Raw genomic sequence first — 24,197 nt, 5'->3', positions numbered from 1 at the left:
AGCCCTGGCTGAATTTCTGTACTTCTTGCTATGAGCACAGTAGATTCAGCAGGTTTGAAACTCTTGTATCTTCCCCAGGCCTCTGCAGGAGAATTGTCCCCAGCTGTGCTCCCTCCAGTGCCACACAAAGCCATGGAAATCAGGCAAGACCTTCCTTTCTCGTGTTTCATGTGGGTGATGCTAAATTGGATTATTTAGACTGTTTAAATGCTGGAACCTTGTCTTGAGTGTTCTTGGCTTTGGGCACTTGTGAAAGCTCTGCTTGTTGTGGAGGTTTGCAATGCTCAGATGCTTGAGGTTTTATTTATAGGAATAAATCAGCATTTTTTTATATCAGCAGATATATGCACTGTAATCCTTAAAACCATAAAATTTATTTCTATTTAAAGTGGAAGCATTCCAGCACCTTCAAGCAGTTTAACCTCTCAACAGGAAGAATCTTTGGAAATCACAAATAGGTAAGAAAGAGTAACTTTCATTGAAATGTAAAACCGTTTTCCTCTCTAAAATCCCTAAATGTTGCACATTGCTCACAGAGAGCTATTGTTATTAAATTATAATATTCTTACATTTTATTATTATTATTAAATTAATATTGCTGTGCTTGCTAAGAGCTTCTAAAATCATCTACAGATCCAAGGCTAAAGCTGCCCACTGGGCCTGGCTGCCTTTCAGTGCTGCTCAGAGGATGCCTTGTTGCTGTTTCTGCCTTCATCTCTCTCAGTTCTCCAATTTTCAGACCAAAAACACAAAAAAATAAATTAATCTCTTAACTCTGAGCTGTGTTTCATGCAGGCATTATGTGATTTACACAGCTCTTTTGTGTGACACACTCAAAAAAAAAACCCATGTTGTATTAACTGCTGGTTTTTTTTACCTGTCCCTTTCTTCAAGGGTTCCTCAGAAAAAAAAGTCAAGTAGTTTAGAAGACTTGCAGAGCGAATCCTTGGAAAAGGTTGGTTTATTTGGCATCACAGCTCCTGGTGTTTAATGTCATAGCTCAAAAATCAAGTATAAATATTCTTTTTGTTATTCATTTAGTAACTTTAACCACCACTAACTCTGTATGCGGGGAGAGAGCCCTAAAACAGCTCAGGTTCTTTTTCCACCCCCAATTCCAAACTGGTTGACACACCCGTGTGGACACACCTTCAAATTCAGTTTTTGCCCTGAGAGAAACAAAAATATTTAAGTGAAAGACGAGCAATAATGAGGAGTCATTTTGTTAAAGTGCAATATAATTTTCTTTATGAGTGTTCTTAAAAGATATATATATATAGATATATAGAGAGAGATATTTATTTGTTTGTTTGTTTGTTTATATTTGTTTTTTACTTAAAAATGACCAAAAATATTAAGGCAGCTAATCCTGAAAGTAGCTAAAAGTTGGGACTGGGTATTTGGCCATAGGATTCCTTTTTGGGTGTTTGCATGGAGCTGTGTTTTCCCTTAACTCTCTGATGCAAATGCCATTCCTGAAGATGGCAGTGATGCTGCCTTAGCTCAAGCAGCAGGAGCTGCTTTCATTCCATTCCAGAATAAAACTTCCCAATTTCCTTTGTTACACTCTGGTGCACAGTCCTGTTTTGTCATTATGTACACTGACATTTCTCTACACTTCTGTAATTCTGCTTTGTGACATTGTTGTTGTCTTCTGTACTCAAATCAGGCTTAATACCAGGTTACCTACACCCAGCAAGGCCACTTAAACCAGATACCACTCATATCTTAAATTGTTAAAAAATTTTCTTAAATATTTCAATATTTTTCCTTAATTGCTGGAGATAATTGTGACTGAGTGTGTGAAATTTGTGCTGTCTTAATTAGATTGTGGTCACACACATCACAAATCAGAACTAGCATTTCATTCCGTGAGGAATCGATGTTTTCTCCTCTTAACTTTCAGTTATTTTCTTGTCTTAAACCAAAAAATCTGGATTTGTCTCTGTGATATGCTGTGATAAGGCTGGACCTACATATTTATGCTGGAGTTATTCTGCCCTGCTCAAAACTCAAATTTCCATTGCTTCCAGCTATAATAATAATAAAACAATAAACCACATCGGTGTCCCTGACCTAACCATGGTGGAATTTTTATCACTTGGTTTCTAGCAGAGCTCTTTATGGTTTCAGCTGGACCCATCCAGGATTGTGTGTGTTATTTTATGCCAGTTGTTTTCATTTTGGTCTCTATTAAACAGCTCTTACGTTCCCAGCTCAAAGTCAGTCTAAAGGGACCACCCAGAAACCTGAAAATAACAAAAATTCCTTTGATCACGACAGAACTCAAACAGGAATTGTGCAGAGGGGAGAATGAACAAACACAGTCTGTATTAAATATTGCATTGAGACAAAATTAAGAGGTAACAGCCCTTGTAATATGTTGTCCATACATTAAGCACCATCTCTATAGCAGTAAGATTTGATGTTCCATGTATGTATGTTAATACTAACATTTGTCTGTTGCTTTTTTTTCCATAAAACCTTGAAATTGCCCTCCCCGAAACTCCATAGTATGTAGATGGAAAACCAGCACAGCCTGTTGTAGAACAAGAGGTATATTATTAACTGCAACCTTCCCTAACAATTCTCTGGTGTGATGTGGTGTGCTGTGATGGTATGGCTGGTTTGTGTTTTATATTCATCTTCTCTCCAAAATGTTTGCATAGTTCCAGTGCTGACAAAACAGAGGGTAAAGGTTTGAAGGGGAAATCTTTGGCTTTCTTCCTTTTATATCTAAAAATTTGCTACATGAAGCTGAGGTCAGTCAGTCTCGGAATACACACTGTAAGACACAATTTCTCTACTCTTACATAATTTTGGTATTTGTACTCCTGCAGTTGCCAAAAAAAAGGAGCAGGAGTTGAGGAATCTGGCCTGCAGTTGCAGTGTCCAAAGAATCCTCTAGGCCTTGGAACAAGAACAGATGAAGCAGTGGATATCTCATTGAATATTCAGTGTATCCTCCTGTCACAGCCAACGTTCTGAGACAATTTTGTTGGAATGGGGTTCTGAGGCGGAGCACGCTGTACCTTCCTCCACAATAAATATGATTTGTGTGTTTCCAGTGCAAATTTCTCCTCTGGAACCTTCATTCTGATACTGAAACATTTACCAGTACGAGTTTATTCCAAAACACGTGTTGTACACCGTTCCCCCTAATAACATCAGCTGGAGCTGCAGGTCCAGTGCATGTCTCAAAAATCATCTCTGTCCTACAACTTTGCCCCAGGGCTGGCTTGTCCATCTTTTCATCTGGATTCAGTGCTGGACAAATGCCAGCAAGCCATTTCCAAAATTGCAATCAAAAGTACCTCTGTGAAACATGTGTTTTGCCTGGAAAAGGAACTGATTAGGCTCAAAACTATTTATGGGAACATTTCATCTACCCTTGTAAAGGGAACATGGTACCCAAGTAGATAGCAAGGAAAATTAGGTTCTGTAATAGAACTGGCAATTCTACTATTATTATTATTATTATTATTATTATTATTATTATTATTATTATTATTATTATTATTATTATTATTATTATTATTATTATTATCGTTGTTATTATCATTATTATCATTTACATTATTATTATTTACATTATTATTTACATTATTATTTGCATTATTATTTACATTATTATTTACATTATTATTTACATTATTTATTACATTCTTATTTATTACATTATTATTAGTTACATTATTATAATTTATATTTATAGTTGCTATTATTAATGGCTGCAATTATTTAAAAAAAAAAACAACAAAAAAAAATTCACATTTACAATTCTGTCTATGCAAAGAGATTTTTTGGTCCTTAGAAAAATTAAGTTTCTGTATCTTGTCTTTGGTCTTGATTCTTTTACTGTTATTAATGGTGGTGGGAAATATGTCTGAGGAAATCTGAGGTGTACAAACGTTTTTGGGTTAAATTCCAGCGAGATATAAAAGTGAGGCAGAAACAGAGAAAGTCTGGTGGGAAAACAGGAGGAAAGAAATGATCTGAAAAGTAACTAAACACATTTTTGGCGCTATCAGAGTTGACCTTGGAAAGTTCAAACCATTAAATAGTGCCAGGGTCCTGGAGGAGAGGGAGACAGCCAGAAAAATTCTTATGGCAAGACCAGGTGATATTTAACACATATTTCAAAGCAAAGCAGAGAGGATGGAGTGGCAAGAGCAGAAGAGGGAAAGCAAAGCTGTGGGTTTTTTTGCTGGGAAGCTGGCAGCTGGTGGACGGGTTTAAATTGAGTTAACTTAATTTAAATTAATTTTTAAAAATTTAAAAAAATTAATTAAAGCAGAACGTGCAGGGAGTGGAGCATTTTGAGCCACGCTTTTTTCCCCAGCCGTAAGGAGTCGCGTAGCGCGTTGCGGATTCCGCGGGCGACTCGATCCCGGATTTATTTTCTCTTCCCCTCTTTTGCAGCAGAGTAAGGCAGTGGGGAAGGGCAGCAAGTACCAAACGCTGCCAGGAAAGCTGCCCCGAGCGCTGCAGAACGGAGAGCAGGGGATGTATGGCTCCCCAGAGGGATGTGGCGCGAGTGACAACGGTGACAGCGGCGTCCCCAGCCTGAGTATGTACCTGTGCCTCTCCCAGAGGGAAAATCCAGGCTGCTCCAGGGCTTGGGATGGGATCTGCTGTTCCAGAACAATGCACGTGGGTCACTTGGGGAATGCCTTACCACTTTTTTATAATTTATTTTTTTTAACATAGATACCAGAAATATTCCCATGTTCCCATAGCTCAAGGCAGAGTGAAGGATGAGTTTAATTTAGAGATTTGGGGTTTTTTTCTGTTGCACCTGACAATACCATTTGAAACTTTACAGTACAAAACTGTGAACATTTTGGGTAAAAGTCCCTCTATCAGCACTGCCTGTTGCTTAGCTGTGGGGGACCCACTAGTGAAAATTCAGCTTACTACAAGCAGAAAAACATCTGTGGATGTTGGAACTTCAAATATATTTCCATGCCACAGCCCTGTGGAGGCCTGTATTAATATCTTTTCAGTGGCACCTTAAGCACAGATTTGTTGACAAAAAGGTGCCAAGAGTGAGGCACAGGACCAGGTATTTTTTTAGGACTGAAGAGCTTGGGAGCTCAGGCACAGGAGCATCCCTTGTGATTCTGAAGTCTTTGCACTCTAAAAGTTACAGTGTGGGATTTTTTGTTGTTTGTTTGGCTGTAATTGGGTTTTTTTTTTTCCCCTTTGGTGGGGGTTGGTTTATTTTAAGGCCTCGTGGTCCCTAAAGCTGCTAGCACACCAAAGTTTCAAGGTTGCGATAGATTTTGGTTGTTTAGAGGTTTTGAAAGAGCTTTTTTGTGATTGATTTCTTTGTAGACAATGCATGAGTGTCTTTAACTGCAGGACTATCCAAGGGTGGGTGAGCTTGTAAAGGAAAATGTTCTTTTCCTACAAACAAGCAATAGCTTCTTAAACACACTGAGTTAAGAGAATTTTGTTCTGCAGCTTGCTTTGTTTCTTGCATTAAATTCATTCCACCTCCAATTCTGTATTTTGGAGCAATTTGATGTAATCTCAGCCATTGCTTCATTTCAGATCCGCTTCAGGCTTCGTAGACCTCTTTGCTTAAAGAGCTAAAACTTTCCAAAAATAGTTAGGAAAGCCCAAACAGATCCATTTTCATCCCTTCGTGTTTAAGATGATCCGTGCAGAGTTCTCGGGGCTCGTGCACACCGATGCAGATTCACTTCCACGTCGAGCATAACTGCTTCATTTTCTTTTAGTTCCTGCTTTTAATGCTTAGCTTAACTACTTTGCCCTTCTTTAACTTTATTTTGCTGGTGTTTTGTATCTTCTTTGCTTCTCCATCTGGCTTTCTGCCTCTTGGGATGACTGAAGATCGCGTCAGGAGTGTCAGTGCGCCCGTGCTAGGTACTGTATCCAACAAGACGCAACTTTAACGCTCATTTCGCTGCTTCCTTCCTTCCTCTCCTTTCCCCCTCCTTTTCCCTGTGGAATACTAATCCCAGCTGAGCTCCTTAGGTGCAGTACTGAAATGAAGAAATAGCTCCTGCTGTGTGCCATTCACGTGGGGTTTCTTTTTGTGACACTTGTTCCTGGTTTCATTCTGTTTTCACTGAATTTAGAAAAACTCCCACGGATTTTGGTGGAGGAGTTGCGGTATTAAGAGCAGGCAAGAAGACTTTAAACGAATTCAGATAGTGTAGTTAAATAGAAAATACTCAAATAACAAAATTATTTTACCCAATATTGTATTATTTTATTTTTTTAAAATTAGATGTCCAGCTGTTTTTTCACCTTCTGAGCTCATTTTTGGTTTTCTTTTTAAGTACAAGAACAATTTTATAGGTATCTGTACTTCTGTAAATTTAAACATCAGCCTCCCAGACAGCAACTTTATCAATAATTGGTATAAAATTGTTGATATAAATATGTGTATATTTATATACATTATTATATATTGATATAAATATTGGTATAATTGGTATAAAATGTGACTGTAATACTGTTCTTAACCCAGGAGAAACAGAGAACATGGATGGTACAGGGGTCTCAGATGACCTTTCACCCCTCTCTTCGGGAACGGACTCAGGTTCACAGTCTCCATGGTCGCCAGAAAACAGAAAGAGTCCAAAAGGGATCAAGAAAATCTGGGGAAAGTAAGGTCATTTTTTTTCATTTTGTTCACTGTCAAAGCATTTCAGCTGAGAATGAAGCCAACTTCCAGCAAAATCTCCAGTTATCTGCAGCAAGAATTACCTAAAATCTGGGGAGAGAAAGCAGCCCTGGGGTTGCACAGGTGTGTCCCTGTGTACACAGGGGATGGAAAAATTGGTGGGAGCATTCACAGCGTCATCCTGGTGAAAGAAATAAGGCACTGCTGTCACCTTAATGCTGTTAATTTAGTTTTATTAGCCATGAAAAATTAAATTGTAGCAAGCTGCTCATTGCAAAAGACACCAGGTGAAAAAACGAGGGAAAGCAGACGGAACAGAAAGCAGGGCAGAGTTGCACTGTGTCCACTCCATCTGCTTCAGCAGCAGCAGCTACTCCCAAGTCTGGATTATTAATTGGATCAAAGAGTTATGGCTGCTCTGCAGAGCTTTTCTTTAGAGTTAGGTCCAGGCTGAATTTCCTAGAACTCCTTCAGCTGCCTCTGGAATTTGGCATTTGCGGTTCCCAGGGAGATGAACGGAGCTGTTAGTTGTCGCTGTAGTTTCCATGCAGAGCAAATCCCCTCTGTCACCAGCTAACAGTCCTGTCGTGGCACTCTTGTCTTGCAAGAATACGAAGAACTCAGTCAGGTAACTTCCCTGCAGACGACCTGGGCCTGGCAGAGTTTCGGAGGGGAGGTCTCCGCGCCACGGCTGGACCTCGCTTATCCCGATCCAAGGACACCAAAGGCCAGAAGAGGTAACGGCTCCTCCTGTCCCTGGCACAGCCTGCTGCTGCCAAATGTGCCCCACAGCCAAACCCTCCTCTTGGGGAGCTTGCCCAGCATCCCACCTGGAATTCCACAACAGCTGGAAAGAATTTCCCTGGTAGCAAAAGCCATCCCAAGGATCTCCCCTGCCTGCACTCCTCCAGCTGCAAGCTGCAGCAGCCTCAGAAATTTCACTTTCTTAAAGAGGGAGGAGAATAATTATCTCCTCATCTGCATAGCTGTGAGGGTTCAGCAATTGCCTTTTCCCTCTTTTCAAACAGAAACCAGGAAATTCTTCAGGTTGTGAATTCACAGGTTGTGGCTGGGCTGCCAAATTCCCAGGAGACCCCAGCACAGGGCACACCGACAGATTTGCTGTGGTGCTGCCCCTGGCACACGAGGAGCTTCCCACTCTGGACATTCATTCTTTCCTTTTAAGAATTTCCCAATGTTTCTTGTGCTTTCCAGCGACCACAATGCCCCGTTTGCTCAGTGGAGCACTGAGAGAGTTTGTAACTGGCTTGAGGACTTTGGCCTGGGTCAGTACGTGATTTTTGCCCGGCAGTGGGTGACATCAGGCCACACGCTGCTGACAGCCACACCTCAGGACATGGAAAAGGTAAATCACTGCTCCTCAATGCCTGCTGATTCTGTCCAACCCCCTCCAAAACACTGGCTCTCCCTTTCTGGAGCCCACACTGCCAATTTTCATAGGTTACCTCACGTGAGGAAAGGAGCCAGAGGCAGGGCAAACTCTTTGCTAATGGCTTTTTGTTGCAGGAAATGGGAATAAAGCACCCACTGCACAGGAAGAAGTTGGTTTTGGCCGTTAAAGCCATAAATGCGAAACAAGATGAGAAGTCTGCACAACTTGATCACATCTGGGTGACACGTAAGTGTTTGGGCTCTCACAGAATTGTTTGGGAAGGAATTTCTCCCACCCCTCTCAAAGAGCAGCCCAATTCACATTTAAGCAGTTACCAAACACCTTTTAAAAAGCACCAAGTTTCACCACGGGAGAGATGAGGATTTTTTGGTGCTGTTCTTGACACCCAAACACACAGCTCGTGGTATGCTCTTTGTAACTTTTCTCTAGTTTCTCTCAGCCTCCTTTGGGCTGAATTCCCCTGGGATCCTCCCTCGTGGGGAGTCCCATTTATCTCAGTCTTTATGATTCAAAGAAAACTCTTGGGCTCATTAGATTCTGCTTTCTGGTGTTTATCAAAGGATCCTTACAGAAACCTGGCAGGTCTATCCAGACTGGCTGCACAAGCCTAAATCACCACAGCCTGGCTCATTTCCTTCTGATGATACAGAATGGCCCCAAACCACGCAGTCTTTTCACCTTTATACCAATTTTTACCCCATTGACTACAGACACATGTATTGTTATTATATCTCAACAAATAGGTTTTCTGTATCTACCCATGTAATTAAAAGTGTGACTGACTCTAAACCAATCATTCTTTGTGCTTCTAAAAACTGCAGAAGCATGGAGAAGAAGGAAGCAGAAGGATTAAAAACTACACCTTTTTTCCCCCATCTTTACTCCACGTGTGAAACCCTCTTAAAATCTGTATTTTCCCCTCAGTGATAAATTAAACATTTCTCTACTTTCTGTTTAATTTCTTACAAATTTTGGCTCGCTCAGGGATATTTGGAAGCCTTTCTGTCAATATTATGTACGACTGATGTATTTTTTAAAGAATTGAATAGACAGAGAGATGTCTCTGCATTTCTGGGCTCCTACAATGGGGAACTCTGTCAGACAGCAGGGCACTAAATGTGTGGGCTCAGTCTGGGAAAGCTCCTTTATGCTGCAGAAGGTGTTGAAGGCTCCTTCATCATCCTTCATCCTGCAGCTCCATCACGTGCTGCCTGCCAAATACCACAGGGCTGGCTGCAAGAAGCTGCTGGGTGGGAATTGCTCCCAGGCTGCTGGCAAGAGGCTGTCCTCAGGAAAGGGGAAAAGGTAGAAGGAGCCACCTGAACACCTCAAAAGAGGCCAGGCAAGAGGGGAAGAAGGGCTTCACACTCTCTGATCTGGGTTTGGTTCCCCAAATCTGCAGGGTGGCTTGATGACATTGGCTTACCTCAATATAAAGACCAGTTTCATGAATCCAGGGTAGATGGGAGGATGTTGCAGTACTTAACCGTGGTAAGTACAATCCTTTTATCTCGGTTTTATCAATTTTAACTTCAGAATAAGGAAAAACTTACAAAATTTTCCTTTGAGCATGGGCAGTTAAAGAATTTTTGCAAGACAAATAGTGCCAGTAACAACTCCTTTGTGCACAGAATCCACAAAATAAGTCAGATGCTAAGGCTAACTTCTGCAAAGTCCTTCTTTAAATATCATGCAGTACACTGGGACTAAAAGTAAATTTTTTTGTTTTATGTGGAACCTCTGGAGCTCTGCACACCAAGGTAGAAACAATATTCAGCAAAGTAAGAGCAGGAAATGCAGTGATTTGTACAGCTCTGCCCACATCCACAGCACACCATGAACCACACACAGCCACCGTGTTTTCTCCCCATTCTCCTGCCCAACTCTGGATAGTTAAGACCTGGATTTACCTTAACAGGCTACAATCCTGCCTTCATTTTTTTAGCCAGGTCTTGCTATGATGCAATGTTTAAAAAAAAAAACAATAAGTCAATGACAGAACCCCCAAAACCTCCACCCTAATAAAACCCAAACCCTCTTTAAAGTATAAAACTTACATCTTTCCTAAGCCACAGTTACTGTAGTGTTACATGAAACTACACAGCAAATTTAAACTCTTTCAAAACTAAAATCTCTCTCTCCTTCACAGAATGACCTTCTCTTCCTGAAAGTCACCAGTCAGCTGCATCACCTGAGCATTAAATGTGCCATTCATGTGCTGCATGTCAACAGCTTCAACCCCAACTGTCTACGCAGGAGGCCAGTTGAGGAGGTAAAAGAATGTTGAAATAAATGAATTTAATCAAGAACAAATCACTTGGTCCCAGCCAAAGGGGACAGAAAGTCAGCAGTGTTACAACAGAGTCATTGCTCCTAGGGACCTGCACCTAAAGCAGCAGTTATGCCACTAATGAAATCTCGTGCATTTCTCCTCAGAAGTCATTTGCATAGTGGGGATAAAAAGTTATTTCATCTTCCAAGAGAATAATTTGGAAAGATTTGTCTTTGCCTGACCTCATTTTTAAAATCTGTGAGGTTTTTGTCTCTACCTGACTAGCATAGTTTTGTCATTAACCCTGTTGTCAGAACATTCCCTTTTGTGCTGGTATTGTCTCTACGTTATCAGTTAGGAAAAAAAAAAAAAGGTTAAGCAGGAGAAAGAAAAGTGTTCTGCAAATTTTATCCCAATGCTTCTTATTCTTGTAATCATGTTTATACCTTTTAAGTTTTAAACCTGTTTTGCCCTTCTCCTATCTCACAGAAAAAAATAAACGTGTGCCCTGGTGATTTTAGCCAGTGCTAAAACCCAGCACAATATTTAGTGCTTTAACCAAAAAACACAAACTAGCAAAATGGATTGACATTTTTATCCCTGTAATCTCTGCTGCTGTTGCACTTCTTGGTGCAACACACTGGGCCAGGTCTGCCATCTCATCAGAGACTGCTTGAGAGGGACCTTGAGGAGAAACAATCCCCCAGACAGGGAGGAAGAGGAAGAGGAGGGAGGCTGTTTAGATCTGCACTGAGCCAGGAGCTGTGCACACTCTGACAGGGCTGGCAGTGGTGTCACCACCTGCTGTGGTTCCCCCACAGAACATCTCTCCTTCTGACGTGGTGCAGTGGTCCAACCACAGGGTGATGGAGTGGCTGCGGTCGGTGGATCTGGCGGAGTACGCGCCCAACCTTCGAGGCAGCGGAGTGCACGGGGGCCTGATCGTAAGGATTTACCTTTTCACCATGAAAAATTGACACATAGAAACCATCTCTTATCTGATGTCCATCAAGCAGAAAGAGACAAGCACATCTGCAATATGGCAGTGTGGTCAGGCCTTTGAAGGAGCCTCTTTATCTGATCCACACATCTTTATTCTGCAAAGGAAACCTAAAATAAGAAAGAAATAGCTAAAACACTTTCTGTAATCAAAGCTGGGCTGTGCACAAGTGTGTGACAGCAGCACTTAAAGGGAAACCTGAACTGTGCTGTGCAGAAGTTGCTTTTTGATAAGGCATCTCTGAGTGTTTCTTTGAGTGATTTACCAGAGCTCTGAGCCACGCTAAATAACCACCCTGAAACCACAGCAGTCAGAAATTACATTTTTTTTAACTCAAAACATTCAGAACTATTTGCAGCTCTGTAATGTCAGGGTTCTGAAATACCACGATCCTACTGCTGTGGAATTTTTGCAAAAATGCAGTGGTGGAAATTGTACTAAGATTAATTTCATACTCTGAGTAGAGCAGAAAATTCTGAAGGGAAACTTGTTAAACCCAAACAAACATATGATTTGGTGACAAATATCAACACGTATTTGCCTGATCGCACTCAGCATTTTTTCTTGGCTCTATTCAGGTATTTCCCATTCAAACCCCAGTATCACGAGTGAGCTATGAAAGGTCTAATGTGAGCAGGGGCTTAGTGAGAAACCCTCTGCTAAGCACTGCAGTTAGTTTATTATTGCAAATATTTATATTAAAAAGAAACATCCTGTCCTTTTTCCCAGATCCTCGAGCCTCGCTTCAACGGCGACACGCTGGCCATGCTCCTGAATATCCCTCCCCAAAAGACCCTCCTGCGCCGCCACCTCACCACTAATTTTAACGTGTTAATTGGGCCAGAGGCACAGCAAGAGAAGAGGGAAATCATGGAGTCAGCAGCATACACGCCTCTGACCACCACTGCCAAAGTTCGGGTAGGTGCTGCTGCCAAAAAGGAGAACTGTTGGTGTCAGGCTCCTCCACTCTGAATTACAGAGAAAATAAGGGACAAACGGGCAGGGAGAGGTGAATTCTAGGAGTGCTGCATTTCCTTTAATTCTAGAGACAGCACCTTTCACTCTGTAGCTGTTTCATCAGGTCCTGGAAACAAGCATGCAATCTGTTCTGCCTTTTCTTAGAAGGAAAGTGGTGTAAACACATTACCACTCACTGTAACCCCAATTTGAGAAGAAATGCAGTTAATTCAGAATCCACATACTTCAATGACCAGAGTATAGCCATAAGTGGAAAAGGGGAGGATTTTGAATGTTTAAAGAACAACCTTACTTGTCTTACTCAGAACTACTTGTGCTGACTCCTTATTTCAGCCAAAGAAACTTGGATTTTCGCATTTTGGAAACTTAAGGAAAAAGAAGTTTGACGAATCAACAGACTACGTTTGTCCTATGGATACAAGCCCAGCTGCTACCAATGGCACCTCGAAAAACTATGGTGGCTACAAAGGCCTCAGTCCTTTCAGTGACAGGGAACTGGATCAGGTGGGACAGACAGACTGATGCCATGCTCATCTCATCCTCTCCATGCATTCCAAAGCTTGCAAATAACCAAATGTTCCCCTGTAACAAACTCTTTGCTACATCCGCATGAACTCACTGAGAAAAGCCTTGGCTGTGGACGCTGGAAACCAGAGTTCCAGACTGAGAATGTTGGGTTGTTTTGTTTTTTTTTTATAATCAACATCTCATAGTAAACTCATCCATCCTCAGGCCCTTTTTCAGGACTATGGCACCTTTACACTCTGAAGATGGAGGTATTTTGTCAGTCAAGGGCATGGTTGCAGTAAACACAAGACTTTTGTACTTATAGCTTTCATAATTTTAGTACAGCACACGATTTTTTTTTGTTATCTTTATGGGAGGTTTTAATATGTACTAAATTCATATGGACAAACTTGTGCTATCAAGTTATATTAAAGTACAACTGGATTGTATTTTTTAACAGTAATCAGAGAATCCAACTGAATTTTTCTTTCATGGTGTACAGCGGGGAGTAGTTCTGCTTAGACAATATATGTGAAGAAAATGCATCAGCAATGAACAAATTATTAATAAACTGAGAGTTAATTCACTTTTGTAATGTAGTAGTGAAGTTGTGAATGAAACTATCTAGATGGCATCCAAAGAAATGCTGAAGACTAAAAACTATCGAATTTTATTTCGACTTTGCTGTTGTGTGTAAAGGGATGTAAACCCTGAAAAACGGAGCGCTCCTGGAGCCTTGTGTGAGCTGTGGCAACACACAAGAGCCACACAGAGGCAGCTGGAGCAAACTGGCCTTTCTCCAGAGACATAAAAACAATTTAAGACCGATAAGAGAATGGTCACAACATTGAAAAGACTAACTGTGAAGGTAATTTTTTTCACTTGCATGGTTTAGAGCATCTAACATCTCATTTATGTCCCTTGGCTAACCTTGGTCTTTTTCAATGTGCTCCTAAACAGGGAGAGTACCAAACCCTGACTGTGTGTGTGGATGTCCACTTGCTCAGCTAAGGGATGTGAGGGAATGCATTAACCTTCAGCCAAGAACTGTGCAGTTGTTGAAGCATGACAGAAAGACTGGGTTTTTCTCTAGGAGCATGGTCTGTCTATTAAGCATGACATCTGAGCATGTGGCCCATTGCAGGAAATCACAGTGCCCTAGATTGTGACATTTTTATGTAAAAAGAGTTAGGACTGTATCAGAGACTTCTCACCTGTGAAACAATCCCACCAGAAATATAAGTGGTTTCAGAGATTTGGAAAACCCTATTTTTCATTGAAAATATAAGTTAATCTTTCTTTTTTTTTCTGTGAATTGGAGACCAAGTTTCACAGAATTAATGTCTCTTAATCAGGGTCCACTCTTCCTATCTATCATTAAATGCATTTTCACATACCTTGTAGCACGGAGGCATTTTTGTTAAGGAGCTGCAAAACTTACCCCAACTTCATTTGTCCAGGCACAGATCCCTCCCAAAGCTGCATGTAGAGTGAATAAAATTGCACATGCTGTCTGATTTGAACTAGTTGCTGACTGCTTTTACAGATGGAACACTCAGAAGGCACAGTAATGCAAATAGGGGCTCTTTCCCAAGGCATAACCCACCTCACGGTACGTACTCATTCCTCTCTGCTTCCAAAGTCTGCCAAAATTCACTGAAATTGGTCATTGCTGGTGGTAATGAAGAGTAAGTGGGTCTCTGGTCTTGTTAAGTATCTCTTTATAGCTTGGTGGGACATGCAGTCAAAAAAAAAAACACTGCTTTTAAATTGCTATGGAAATTAAGCTTTACCCAGGCCTAAGTTTCCATGAACTCTGCTGTCTCTTTGACAAAATGACAGCTATTCCCCACTTAAATAAAAACAATTCTTCAAAGACTTTGCAGGTAACCACCAGCTCAGTCACAGCAAAGGCTAGGAATGAGGCACAGACTTTTGAAAATTTACATGAGCTGAAACTCTGTGGAAAACATAAAACATCTGACTTTTGCTTCTTCGTTCCACAGAAGCTAATTTATTAAACAATAAAATAAGTGTCTGGAAGACATAATGAAGAATTATAAAATATAGCTGAGTTGCATGCCAGACACAAAATCTCTAAGAATTTCCTCAAGCAAAAAAAAGCTTATTTAAAACTGAAGAAATTCCCTTTGGCTGTGTGTGGCTTTCACCCCCTGTGTTGTGAGGCTGGGTCTCTGGGAGCACAGGCCCCTCACCAAACACCCTCAGTCCTTCCCAAACTGCTCTTTCAGACGCTGCTGAGCCAGGATGAGATGCTGAATGACAGCAGGTTTCTAACACCGACCTTTGAAGACTGGAGATGATGCCCCAGCACGACGGAGAGCGCGACCCGAACCTCACGCCTGCAGGAGCGGCCAGGAGCAGCTGGAGGCCGTGCAGGAGGAGAGCTTTCCCTCTTTTCTGCCTCTGCCACCTCCCATGTAGCATTTCCTCACACACTGCAGCCCCACCTTGCAGGTAACTCTCCTCTGTGCTGTTTTCCCACCTCATGTAATGGCAAACAGGGGCTGGGAGAGGAGTGGGACTCTTATCCAGAGTCTGGAAAGCCAAGACCGGCAATGTTTTGTCCTTTTATTCACTTGTCATGTGCTATGTTGATGTACTGTTACACGAAAAACCTTCTGTCATTTTTTATTTTATAATTAACCTGGAGTGCAGGAATCATTAATACATAATTGTACCTTGGGGGCAGATCAGAGGTACCTGGAATTCAGCTGGGTGCTGGTGAGAGCAGCAGCAATGGCTCACCCACCACTCCTGTGGCCTTGCCAGACTGGTCCCCAGAAAGGATTTCCATCTCCCCTCCCTTTCACTGTCCTGCCCTCTTTTTATCCAAGCCAGGGCACTGTAGGGTGGGAAGAATGGAACATAATACTGTCCATCAAGCCCTTGTTTTTATTAGGATGACAAGCTGCCACATTCACAAATCCTTACCTAAGGCAAGAACAACTGCAGCAGGAAATTGTAACCAGGAAAGTACCAGAATAAAAGATGTACTTCTGTAAAACACCTGACAAAATAAATCTGCTGCTGTTGTACTGGGCTAGACAGGAGTGCATCAGAGAGAAGTATTGAGGGGCTGAGGTTGAAGCTGCCACCTTGACAGCAGCAGTTATTTGTGGCATCTGTTTACATGTACATACTAATGAGCTATTAACAAGCTCTCTCAGTAAACAGATAAATGCCAGAAAAAAGTCTCCTTAATTGTAAGGAAAAGTACTTTGTACAGTGCTGGTTTGCATTACTCTCTCCTTGCTGGCTGCAAGTGTTCTTTAGATTTTAATATAGCCTCAGGGCAGGTCACTGCCAGCCACAACCCTCCCAGATTAAGAGGGAAATTGCAGGGCTGGCCACAGGATGCTGCAAGGGCTCTTTGAGAACTACCTGGGGTGTTTTTTACAGGTGATCTATCCTGGTCCTCACTTCACCAGTGTCTCCTGACAGACCTTGCACTGTATGGTCAGGTGTAAGAAGATAAACACATGACTTGATTGTCCACAGTGGTAAAATCAAGGCAAGCTCTTTTCAGTCACTGCAAAGTGCAAAAAGGGAAAATTCAGAAGGATGAGAAATGAGCCTATGCATGAGCAAACCACTAATGTTTAATGTTTGATCAAAGGTGTTAAATGTTCCAGTCTGGCAATGCAGTCAGTGCTAGTGACCAGCTCAGATACCACGGGCATTTGGAATATTTCATTAGGTCAATTAGCCAACAAACTTAGTACAGCACTGCAAATGGGATTGCTGCTCCAGCAGCCCTGGGATATCCCAAACACACTATTTCCTATTTCTTTCAATGCTGTATTTACAACTCAGTGTGTTGTTGTGGATAGCCAATCCACAAAACTGATTCTTCTTTTAAATATACATAGTAAGAAATCCTAATTAGCATAACACTGGTATAAATGCTTATTTTTTGACTGTTATGAATAAATTGTGAATGTTCCCCTCTCTTGCTGACCATGGAATGATTTAACACAAATTCATGTGGATGATCTCTCATCTTAATTTTCTTTTCCCCACAGAAATGTTTTATAGTAATTTCAGAGGTCAGACTAAGTAACTCCCACACAATCCAAGAGGATTTCTCAACTTAGTATTAAAACACACATGGTAATAATGAAGTTATAAACCACAGAAATTACATCAAGGGGTTAAAACACACACACACACAAATGCTGCACAGCTGCACATCATCTGTTCCTGTAGAAAAATATGCAGTACTTCCAAAAAAAGGTATCAGGTGCCATCGATGTTAATAAGCAAATGTACTGCTCTTGGGATAGCCAAGCTTGTCCAGGTTGGGCTGACAGGCAAACTGAATCATTGGTGGTGGCCCACACATGAGAATGAGGGTCTCGCTGCCAGGGGGAGGCAGGTGGGCTTCCAGCATCTCTGCAGTGACAAAGCCAGAGCTGTACTTCCAGTCTGCAACAAAGAAATTCATTCAGTTACTTGGAATCCCTCTACAGGCTGAAGCCTTTTAAACCACATTAAAATAGCTGAAGAATCAAGTTATGGCACCATCACTGCAAGCCAGGAGAGGGTGAAATCCTCACTCAGCACAAACCTAGTGATCCCCTTCCACAGGGACAACAAGCATGTAGATAACAAGGATCTGGCTGGCTGGAGGTCTTAAAACAATAAATTATAAAATGTAAAAGAAATGAGCAGGTAGGAATAAAAAGGCAGAGTGAATCAGCTTTTCCAGTGAAGAAGGGTCACCCAGTGGCAGGGAGAGGTATTGAGACCTGTACTCTGTTTTTTTGAGATGGGTGTGGTGAGGTGACAAGAGTTTGGTGAAAACAAAAGCTCTGCCATGTAGTTTAGTGATAAGAGAGAACAAGTTAAAAGAGGAAAGAAATGCTAAACTATTTCAAGCAGCAGGATTATTGAATGCATCTGCCACTTGAAGTGAGAAAAATGATGCCTAAATCCATACACATGGCAGCTGTTTCACCAGAATTTCATCTGGAGATGCTGCAAAACAAAGAAGTGCACATAATATTTATAGGTATTAAACAATTATATTAAACAATTTCATGCCAACAACATGCTAATATAACCTGATTTGGGAGATAGCCCAAAACAGAGCTGAACTTTTGATGAAAACTCCCAAAAACTGAAATACATGAGAAGATGCACTGAGTGACACGTCTGACCCAAATGAGGTACATTATGAGCTCCCACTTTTTAAGGCTCAGCTGGCTTAGATCCCTCTTTAAAACAGGGTGTGGGGTAAGATTTGTTTCTGAGGAGTTTAAAAGTGTAAGACAAGAACACCTGACATTGCTCTGATGTCCCCTTGAGCAAGAGTGAAGCTCTGACTGTTTGCACAGGGATGAGCAGAGGCATTTCCATGTGTCCCTACCTTTTGGAGGTCTGTCCAGTGTGTACCACAGCACAAACTGCTCAGGGTGCCTCTTGGCAATGTCTTCTAGCTCAGCTCTCAGCAATATATCATTTTCTGTCTGCAAAATGAGAGTTCTGTTTAGCTCCAAACCATCCCAGGAGCCCTCTGACAGAAGCTCATCTGCCATTTACAACAAATGCAATAAAAATTATGCAGATCAATAAAGTAATTTGGTATTTTTCCCCTTCCATTGTAGCTGTCATCATTACAGGCTTCTGTAAATTGAGGTTAAGAACAACAAATTGTGAGACTTAGCAGCCATCTAAACACAGTCCTGAAGATGGCAATTAGAACAACTTTTTAATCCAGGCTAAAATCACGAGCTGGATTTGGCCCTGGCCCTGGCAAATGGCCCTGGACTAGCATGGTGAAGGTTAACTTTAGAGATTAGTGGAAATAAATCTTGTTCCCTTGAAATCAGTGAAGGACTAAGATGAGCAGAGGGATCAGGAGCTGGTCACAGTGTTTATTCCCCAATTCTAGGGAATTCAGTGAAACTATGAGGAGATTCCCAAGTGTGAAAGAGTCTGAAACACGTGCCATCAGTTTAAAAAGCTCAGAGGCCCAAAAACAAGTGGGCTGTTAAAGAAGAACAAACAGATGGGTCAGAGTCCTCACCTGATTAGCAAAAAGAAGGTAACATTTTGTGGAGTCCTTGGGGTCGCTTGTGATCTGACGGATCAGCTGCAACATAGGAGTTATTCCTGTTAAAAACCAGAATGGTTATAAAGTGGGTGTTCCTTTCCATGGCTCCAGCTTCAGTATTAATGCTGCCTCCCCTCAGTCTTCAATGGCATCTCAGTTTGCACTGGGCTACACATCCCTGGATTTCTAATCCACATGGAGTGCAGAGACTGGGGGGTTTCTGTTATGACAAACAGTTCCAAAACAAAAACACAATTCTTGTATGCAGGGTTTTTCTCTTCAAGATTCTCTAGCACGTCATTTTACCCTCGAGACATTCTCTTAAAATACTTTTTGTCACTGATGGAGTTCTCTGAGGTCACAAGGTAAATTAGGACTCAAACCCTCAGGTTGCTACTCCCCAGAACTGAGCTCAAACCATTGGAATGCCTCGGTGTTACCACCATGAAAATAAATGAATGGAAAGAAATGCAGGTGTAAGTACTCTGCTGCTGAAGTACAGTGATAGTCCTCACAAACACCCACAAAGACATTTTCACTCTCTAGACGCTTGATATGATGGGGTTAGTTTTACCTGTTCCTCCAGCTATCATCCCAAGGTGCTTTGCAAACTTCTTCTCTGCCTCAGACTTCTTATTAGGCTTGATCAGAAAGGTACCTAGAAGAAATATTCCAAACCTATAGGTACATTAACTTCCAAACAAACATGGATACACATTCCTTGGGAAGAAATGACTACAGATGACCAATTAATAAAGACAAATCTTCTGGAAATCCCTCCCTTCTGCCGAGAGAGGTTCATCAGGAGATTGCTGATCACAGGAGGTCAGCACCCAGAGAGAAATGCTGAGCACTCTGAGGTGAGACTCAAGTGCACAGCTCCTCTCAGTCGAGATCAGTGCAAAATCTTTCACTTGCATCCTACAAGAGGATTACTTCCCTGAGCTTATTTCCTCACTGTCAACCCAGGCCTGGTTTGATTATGAAATGGAGCTGGCTCTCAGTCAGCTGCTTTTTCAGTAACAGCACTGAGATTCTCAGAGGGCATTTGAAGCCACAATCTCACTTGCTTAGGAAGCATCTGGAGCATCTCCCTCCATATGTATAGCTGTGGTATTTTATTTCCAGTGCACACTTCTTAGTCATGTAATGCAATAGCAATTTTTTCAGATTTACGGGCCCAGGAGTGAGACACTCATCAGTTATTCCTTACACAGAGTACTCTTTCCCATCATATCAACTCTGACAGGCTCTCAGTCAAGTCTAGAAAAGGTGGCTTTTCCTCTTTTCCACTTTAAAAAAAAAAAAAAAAAAGAGATTCTCTACAGTTGTCAAGTTTTATAAAACACTTCTGAAAATAACTAATACCTCCCTTTTGCTCTCCCACCTTTGTGTCACAGTACCTGTCCCCTTATAGACCAGGAGTCCATTTGGCCCTCTGAAATCAATGGTATCTCCAATCTTCATGTTATCCAGATACTGGGACATCTTCCCACCTTCTGGAAATTTGGGGTTCACATTTTTGTGGTAGACCTGTAAGAACAATCATTTGCACCTTATCAACCACTAACCTTCCTGCAGACATTATCACAAACTGTAAAACACAATCCTGCAGGCCTGAAATTCGGCACCTGAGAAAGAAATCGAGGGAATTCTTTGCTCTCAGTTATCTCTTGAGGAGGAAGCAGCCAAAATAAGTCAAATGTGCTGCTGGGCACATGTCCCTCAGCTCCCTGCAAACAGCCAGGATAACAGGGATGGGTGGAAGGCAGATTATGTGCTGCTGCTGCCCTCATTTCACTCTTGCCTCACGTCACCCCATTTTTGTAGCTGCTCCTTCTGGAAACAGCACTGCTGCATCTTTTCCTTCTAAAACTTTCCCACACAGACCCACAACAGCTTTCTAAGAAAAAAGCATTAGTAGTTCATAGCAGTTCATAAATTAAGAAGCATCAAGCAGTTCATAACCATTAACCACCCATGTGACATGAAGAACAGAGCATAAAAAAAAAAAAAAAAAAAGCCTGGGTTTTTGCCTAAGGATAAATTCTATCACAGAAAAGGATTAGGAAATCCAGAAGTCCTGGGATCAGATAATCCTGCATCCCTTGGCTTATAGGATTTCCCTTGTTTGACTTGCTTAGAGCTGTTTGCAGTAAGCACCAGCAGCAGCACAGGCATCTGGAGGGAGAGAGATCAGTATCCATGCACTGCCAAATTAAAGACATCAGGGAAATTCCTAAAGAGTTGCCAAGGAAGTGATTCCCTCCTCCCTCTGCTCTTCCTCTGCCATCCCTCAGTGCCACATAGCAGACAGGATGCAACTTACAACTCAAGGGCAGTGTGAAATTAATTGTTTGCCATGCAGTCACACTACTTGAAAGAGATGAGATCCGATGACAGTGAAATTTAATGAAATTTGAATGAAAGACGATGAAATTTGATGACAAAATCAAACCATTGCACTAAAATGAAGTACTTGCCCTCCTTCCAGTTACCAACTCATCTATATTAAATGAAAACAAAATTTACCTTTATAATTAAATCAACATAACCTTTTGTCTTGTCAGTGGAAACTGGGGTATAGGCTCGGATCACCAGATTCCCATCAATTTTTGCAGAAAGGTAAACATGTTGGCCTGGGGAGAAAGAATTATAATCTGATTTTTTTTTTTTTTTTCATCCCTGGAGGACAAGAGGGAAAAGCAGGCACTGTAACCTGCTATGCATGCAATCACAGAGAAAATCTTTGCCATACAAATGCTGTATGAAACATTCAGTTTCTTCTCTTTTTTCAACCCAGAGCAGGAATCTCCCAGGAAGTAATAAAGTTTCAGGATCTTATTCCTAAGAATGAATCTGGATAAACACAAGCACTGCAGAGCACATCTCAGTTGGTTTACCATTTGTCTAGTAAATTCCATTACTCCCATACAAGGCAGAAGAGAGTTTGGAGAAGAACAAGCAGCATGCAAGGACATGCTCACAGCATGGAATGGGATGACCCTGACACCTGCCATACAGCACAGGGAGGTGCCAAACAGTGCAGAACAAACAGAGCCACATCTGAGATCAGAGAGAGAGAGAGACTTTCCCCTGCACAGATAATCACTGATCCAAGGTCCAAGGTTCAGTGCTGTAAGTGTACCAGGGTACAGGAAAGAAGGCAAATCATAGGCTGAAATTAGTGCTACACAACTCCAGATAAAGTTGCATGGACATGTGTGTGATCCAAAGGTAAGTACATGCACAGAAAAGGCTCTGAATATTTCAGCATCTTCCCAGGCAGCAGACTTGTCCCCTTTCTCCTTTACAAGTGTGACTGCATTTGCCAAAACCATGAGGGCGATTGCCAACAGACTGAGGGGACCAGATGGAAGTAGAATGCAAATAAGCAATACGAAAAAGCTTTGACAGATATCACTCTGGCTTATATCCTGACTGGTGATGAGTTCCATCAGGCTCAGTTCAGTTTCACTGCTCCATTTCTAAACTACACCACACAAGTGGACAAAGCACTCACAAAAGATCAGAAACACAACCCTCTGGGAAACCTGACATTTCTCCCTGAGACAGCAGCATTCAGATGCAGCTTTCAACTCCTTGCTTTTCTGAGCCTTAAATTCACAGTTAGAAGTCCAAGAACTGTGAGAAACCAGAAATACAAGTAATTGTTTGCAGTACTTACCTACAGGCAATCCTAATGTATGATTTGTTGAGGGTAGCCCAAATCTGAATTTCTTAGTATCATGACTGATTTCCTAGAAAACCAAAGTTAGAACGAGGTCAGCATCACCACTGCTTTGAATTTCAAACTCAACACAATATGCTTTAGCAAGCCTCCTCCTTCTTAGCATGCAAGCCAAATGCTGGGAAAGGACACAGAAAAGGGCTTTGAAAAAGAAAGCTGAAATAACCAGGGGTTTCAGAAGCAGTTTTCTCTTCCTTACTTCCACAAGGAGTGACTTTTGCCTGCCTGCGCAATCCCTACAGCACTTTTGCACAGATAAAATCAGGAAAGCCGGTGCCCAAGGCCAGTGAGCACATTCCATGCTTGCGGCCAAGGATCGGGCAACTCAGGGCGTGCAGAAGCTGCTGGGCTTGCTTCTCACGGTGTACCCAGGCCAGCAACCGAGGGACGAACACAGCCGGCACTTAAACACGCCGAGCATCGGGAAACAACACTCCGCAGCGTGGCAGAAACGCTTTTACACGCCCTGCTCTACACTGGGAGCATGGCAGGGCGGCTGCGGGGCTCACAGCCTTGGAGGGCTCTGTGCCCTGCTCTGGGGATTCCATCCCTGGGGTGGCCAAGAGCCCCTCGGGCCAGCGGACCTACCGCCCTCGGAGCCCCGCTGCCCCACGTCCCCAGCGCCCCCGGGCACCTCCTTGTCCAGCAGCCGCAGCGGGTACTTGGCGAGCGGGTCCTGCAGGGTGACGGGGCCGCTCGGCCTCCGCGCCGTCCCGCGGAGCAGCAGCAGCAGCAGCGCGGACGCGGCCACCACGGCCACGGCCACGGCCACAGGCGCTCCCTGTCAGGAGGAGAAGGGCAGGCGGTGAGGGCATGGCCGGTCCCGGTCCCGGTCTCGGCCTCGGCCCCGGCCCCGGCCCCCGGTCCCGGCCCCCGGCCCCAGCCCGGTCCCTCACCGCAAGCGCCTCCATGGCGGCCTCTCCCCCGCAGCTGCCGCCGCGCCGGGCCCGCTCAGCCCCGGCTCCTCCCGGTTCCTCCTCGGGTCCCTCCTCCCGGTTCCTCCTCCCGGTTCCTCCTCGGGTCCCTCCTCCCGGTTCCTCCTCCCGGTTCCTCCTCGGGTCCCTCCTCCCGGTTCCTCCTCCCGCGTCCCTCACGCCACCGGAGCCCCGCTCCGCCCTCAGGTCGCCCCTAGAGCCACATTCTTCATTTCACCGGTTGTGTGAGGTTGGAGAAGCCACATTCTTCATTTCACCGGTTGTGTGAGGTTGGAGAAGCCAAATTCTTCATTTCACCGGTTGTGTGAGGTTGGAGATGGCTCTGGGGTCGCTGAGGACAGGCTGTGACCGGACAGCCCCGTGTTAACCAGCACTGAGTGCTGTGTCCAGGCTTTCCTTGAACGCCTCCGGGGACAGGGCATCATCGCCTCCCCGGGCATTCCCTTCCACTGCTTAAAGCTTCTTTCCGCAGGGATAAATTAAAGGAAGAGAGCAAAGTCGGAGTAATCACTTCAGATGAAGAAGTGGCAGTGTTTCTGTGCACCCAAGGCACGGCGATAAATGGGTTCCTAAATGAGAAATAAACCTGCCCTCGTGGCCGCT

At 42.9% G+C, this 24,197-nt stretch overlaps 2 protein-coding genes across 30 annotated transcripts in view; one reads left to right on the top strand and one right to left on the bottom strand.

Moving 5' to 3' along the window:
* Positions 1 to 16,803, top strand: part of PPFIBP2 (PPFIB scaffold protein 2) — a 99,573-nt gene extending 82,770 nt beyond the window's left edge. For 10 of the 29 annotated variants that reach the window (XM_086893766.1, XM_086893764.1, XM_086893763.1 and 7 more), the window contains 17 exons: positions 79 to 143; positions 390 to 458; positions 895 to 955; positions 2,515 to 2,556; positions 4,423 to 4,570; positions 5,860 to 5,892; positions 6,503 to 6,641; positions 7,267 to 7,395; positions 7,874 to 8,024; positions 8,186 to 8,297; positions 9,475 to 9,563; positions 10,222 to 10,344; positions 11,166 to 11,288; positions 12,074 to 12,262; positions 12,656 to 12,826; positions 14,376 to 14,441; positions 15,082 to 16,803. In XM_086893766.1, coding sequence (XP_086749892.1) covers positions 79 to 143; positions 390 to 458; positions 895 to 955; positions 2,515 to 2,556; positions 4,423 to 4,570; positions 5,860 to 5,892; positions 6,503 to 6,641; positions 7,267 to 7,395; positions 7,874 to 8,024; positions 8,186 to 8,297; positions 9,475 to 9,563; positions 10,222 to 10,344; positions 11,166 to 11,288; positions 12,074 to 12,262; positions 12,656 to 12,826; positions 14,376 to 14,441; positions 15,082 to 15,153 — 1,782 coding nt within the window. In that variant the 3' untranslated portion in view covers positions 15,154 to 16,803. Of the gene's footprint in view, positions 1 to 78; positions 144 to 389; positions 459 to 894; positions 956 to 2,514; positions 2,557 to 4,422; positions 4,571 to 5,859; positions 5,893 to 6,502; positions 6,642 to 7,266; positions 7,396 to 7,873; positions 8,025 to 8,185; positions 8,298 to 9,474; positions 9,564 to 10,221; positions 10,345 to 11,165; positions 11,289 to 12,073; positions 12,263 to 12,655; positions 13,416 to 14,375; positions 14,442 to 15,081 lie in introns of those variants that run through there. The other 19 variants (XM_086893768.1, XM_086893767.1, XM_086893779.1 and 16 more) reach the window with 6 other exon arrangements.
* CYB5R2 (cytochrome b5 reductase 2) lies at positions 16,433 to 23,690 on the bottom strand. Its single transcript, XM_086893796.1, has 9 exons — positions 23,556 to 23,690; positions 23,294 to 23,440; positions 22,597 to 22,669; positions 21,441 to 21,547; positions 20,312 to 20,441; positions 19,483 to 19,566; positions 18,882 to 18,967; positions 18,222 to 18,321; positions 16,433 to 17,278 (listed from the first exon to the last, which is right to left on the bottom strand). The coding sequence occupies exons 1-9, from the start codon at positions 23,568 to 23,570 to the stop codon at positions 17,106 to 17,108; spliced, it is 915 nt and encodes a 304-aa protein (XP_086749922.1). The 5' UTR covers positions 23,571 to 23,690; the 3' UTR covers positions 16,433 to 17,105.
* Between the last annotated feature and the right edge of the window lie 507 nt (positions 23,691 to 24,197).

This window comes from Cyanistes caeruleus, chromosome 6, assembly GCF_971803275.1.
Source record: "Cyanistes caeruleus chromosome 6, bCyaCae1.hap1.1, whole genome shotgun sequence".
Lineage (NCBI taxonomy): Eukaryota > Metazoa > Chordata > Aves > Passeriformes > Paridae > Cyanistes > Cyanistes caeruleus.
This window is presented reverse-complemented; position numbering and strand designations above follow the sequence as displayed.

Coding starts and splice junctions, on each gene's coding strand:
- CYB5R2 (XM_086893796.1), bottom strand. Junction 21,548..22,596: donor TACATTAGGATTGCCTGTAG/GTAAGTACTGCA, acceptor CTTTCTCCCCAG/GCCAACATGTTTACCTTTCT. Junction 17,279..18,221: donor ACTGGACAGACCTCCAAAAG/GTAGGGACACAT, acceptor TCTTTGTTGCAG/ACTGGAAGTACAGCTCTGGC.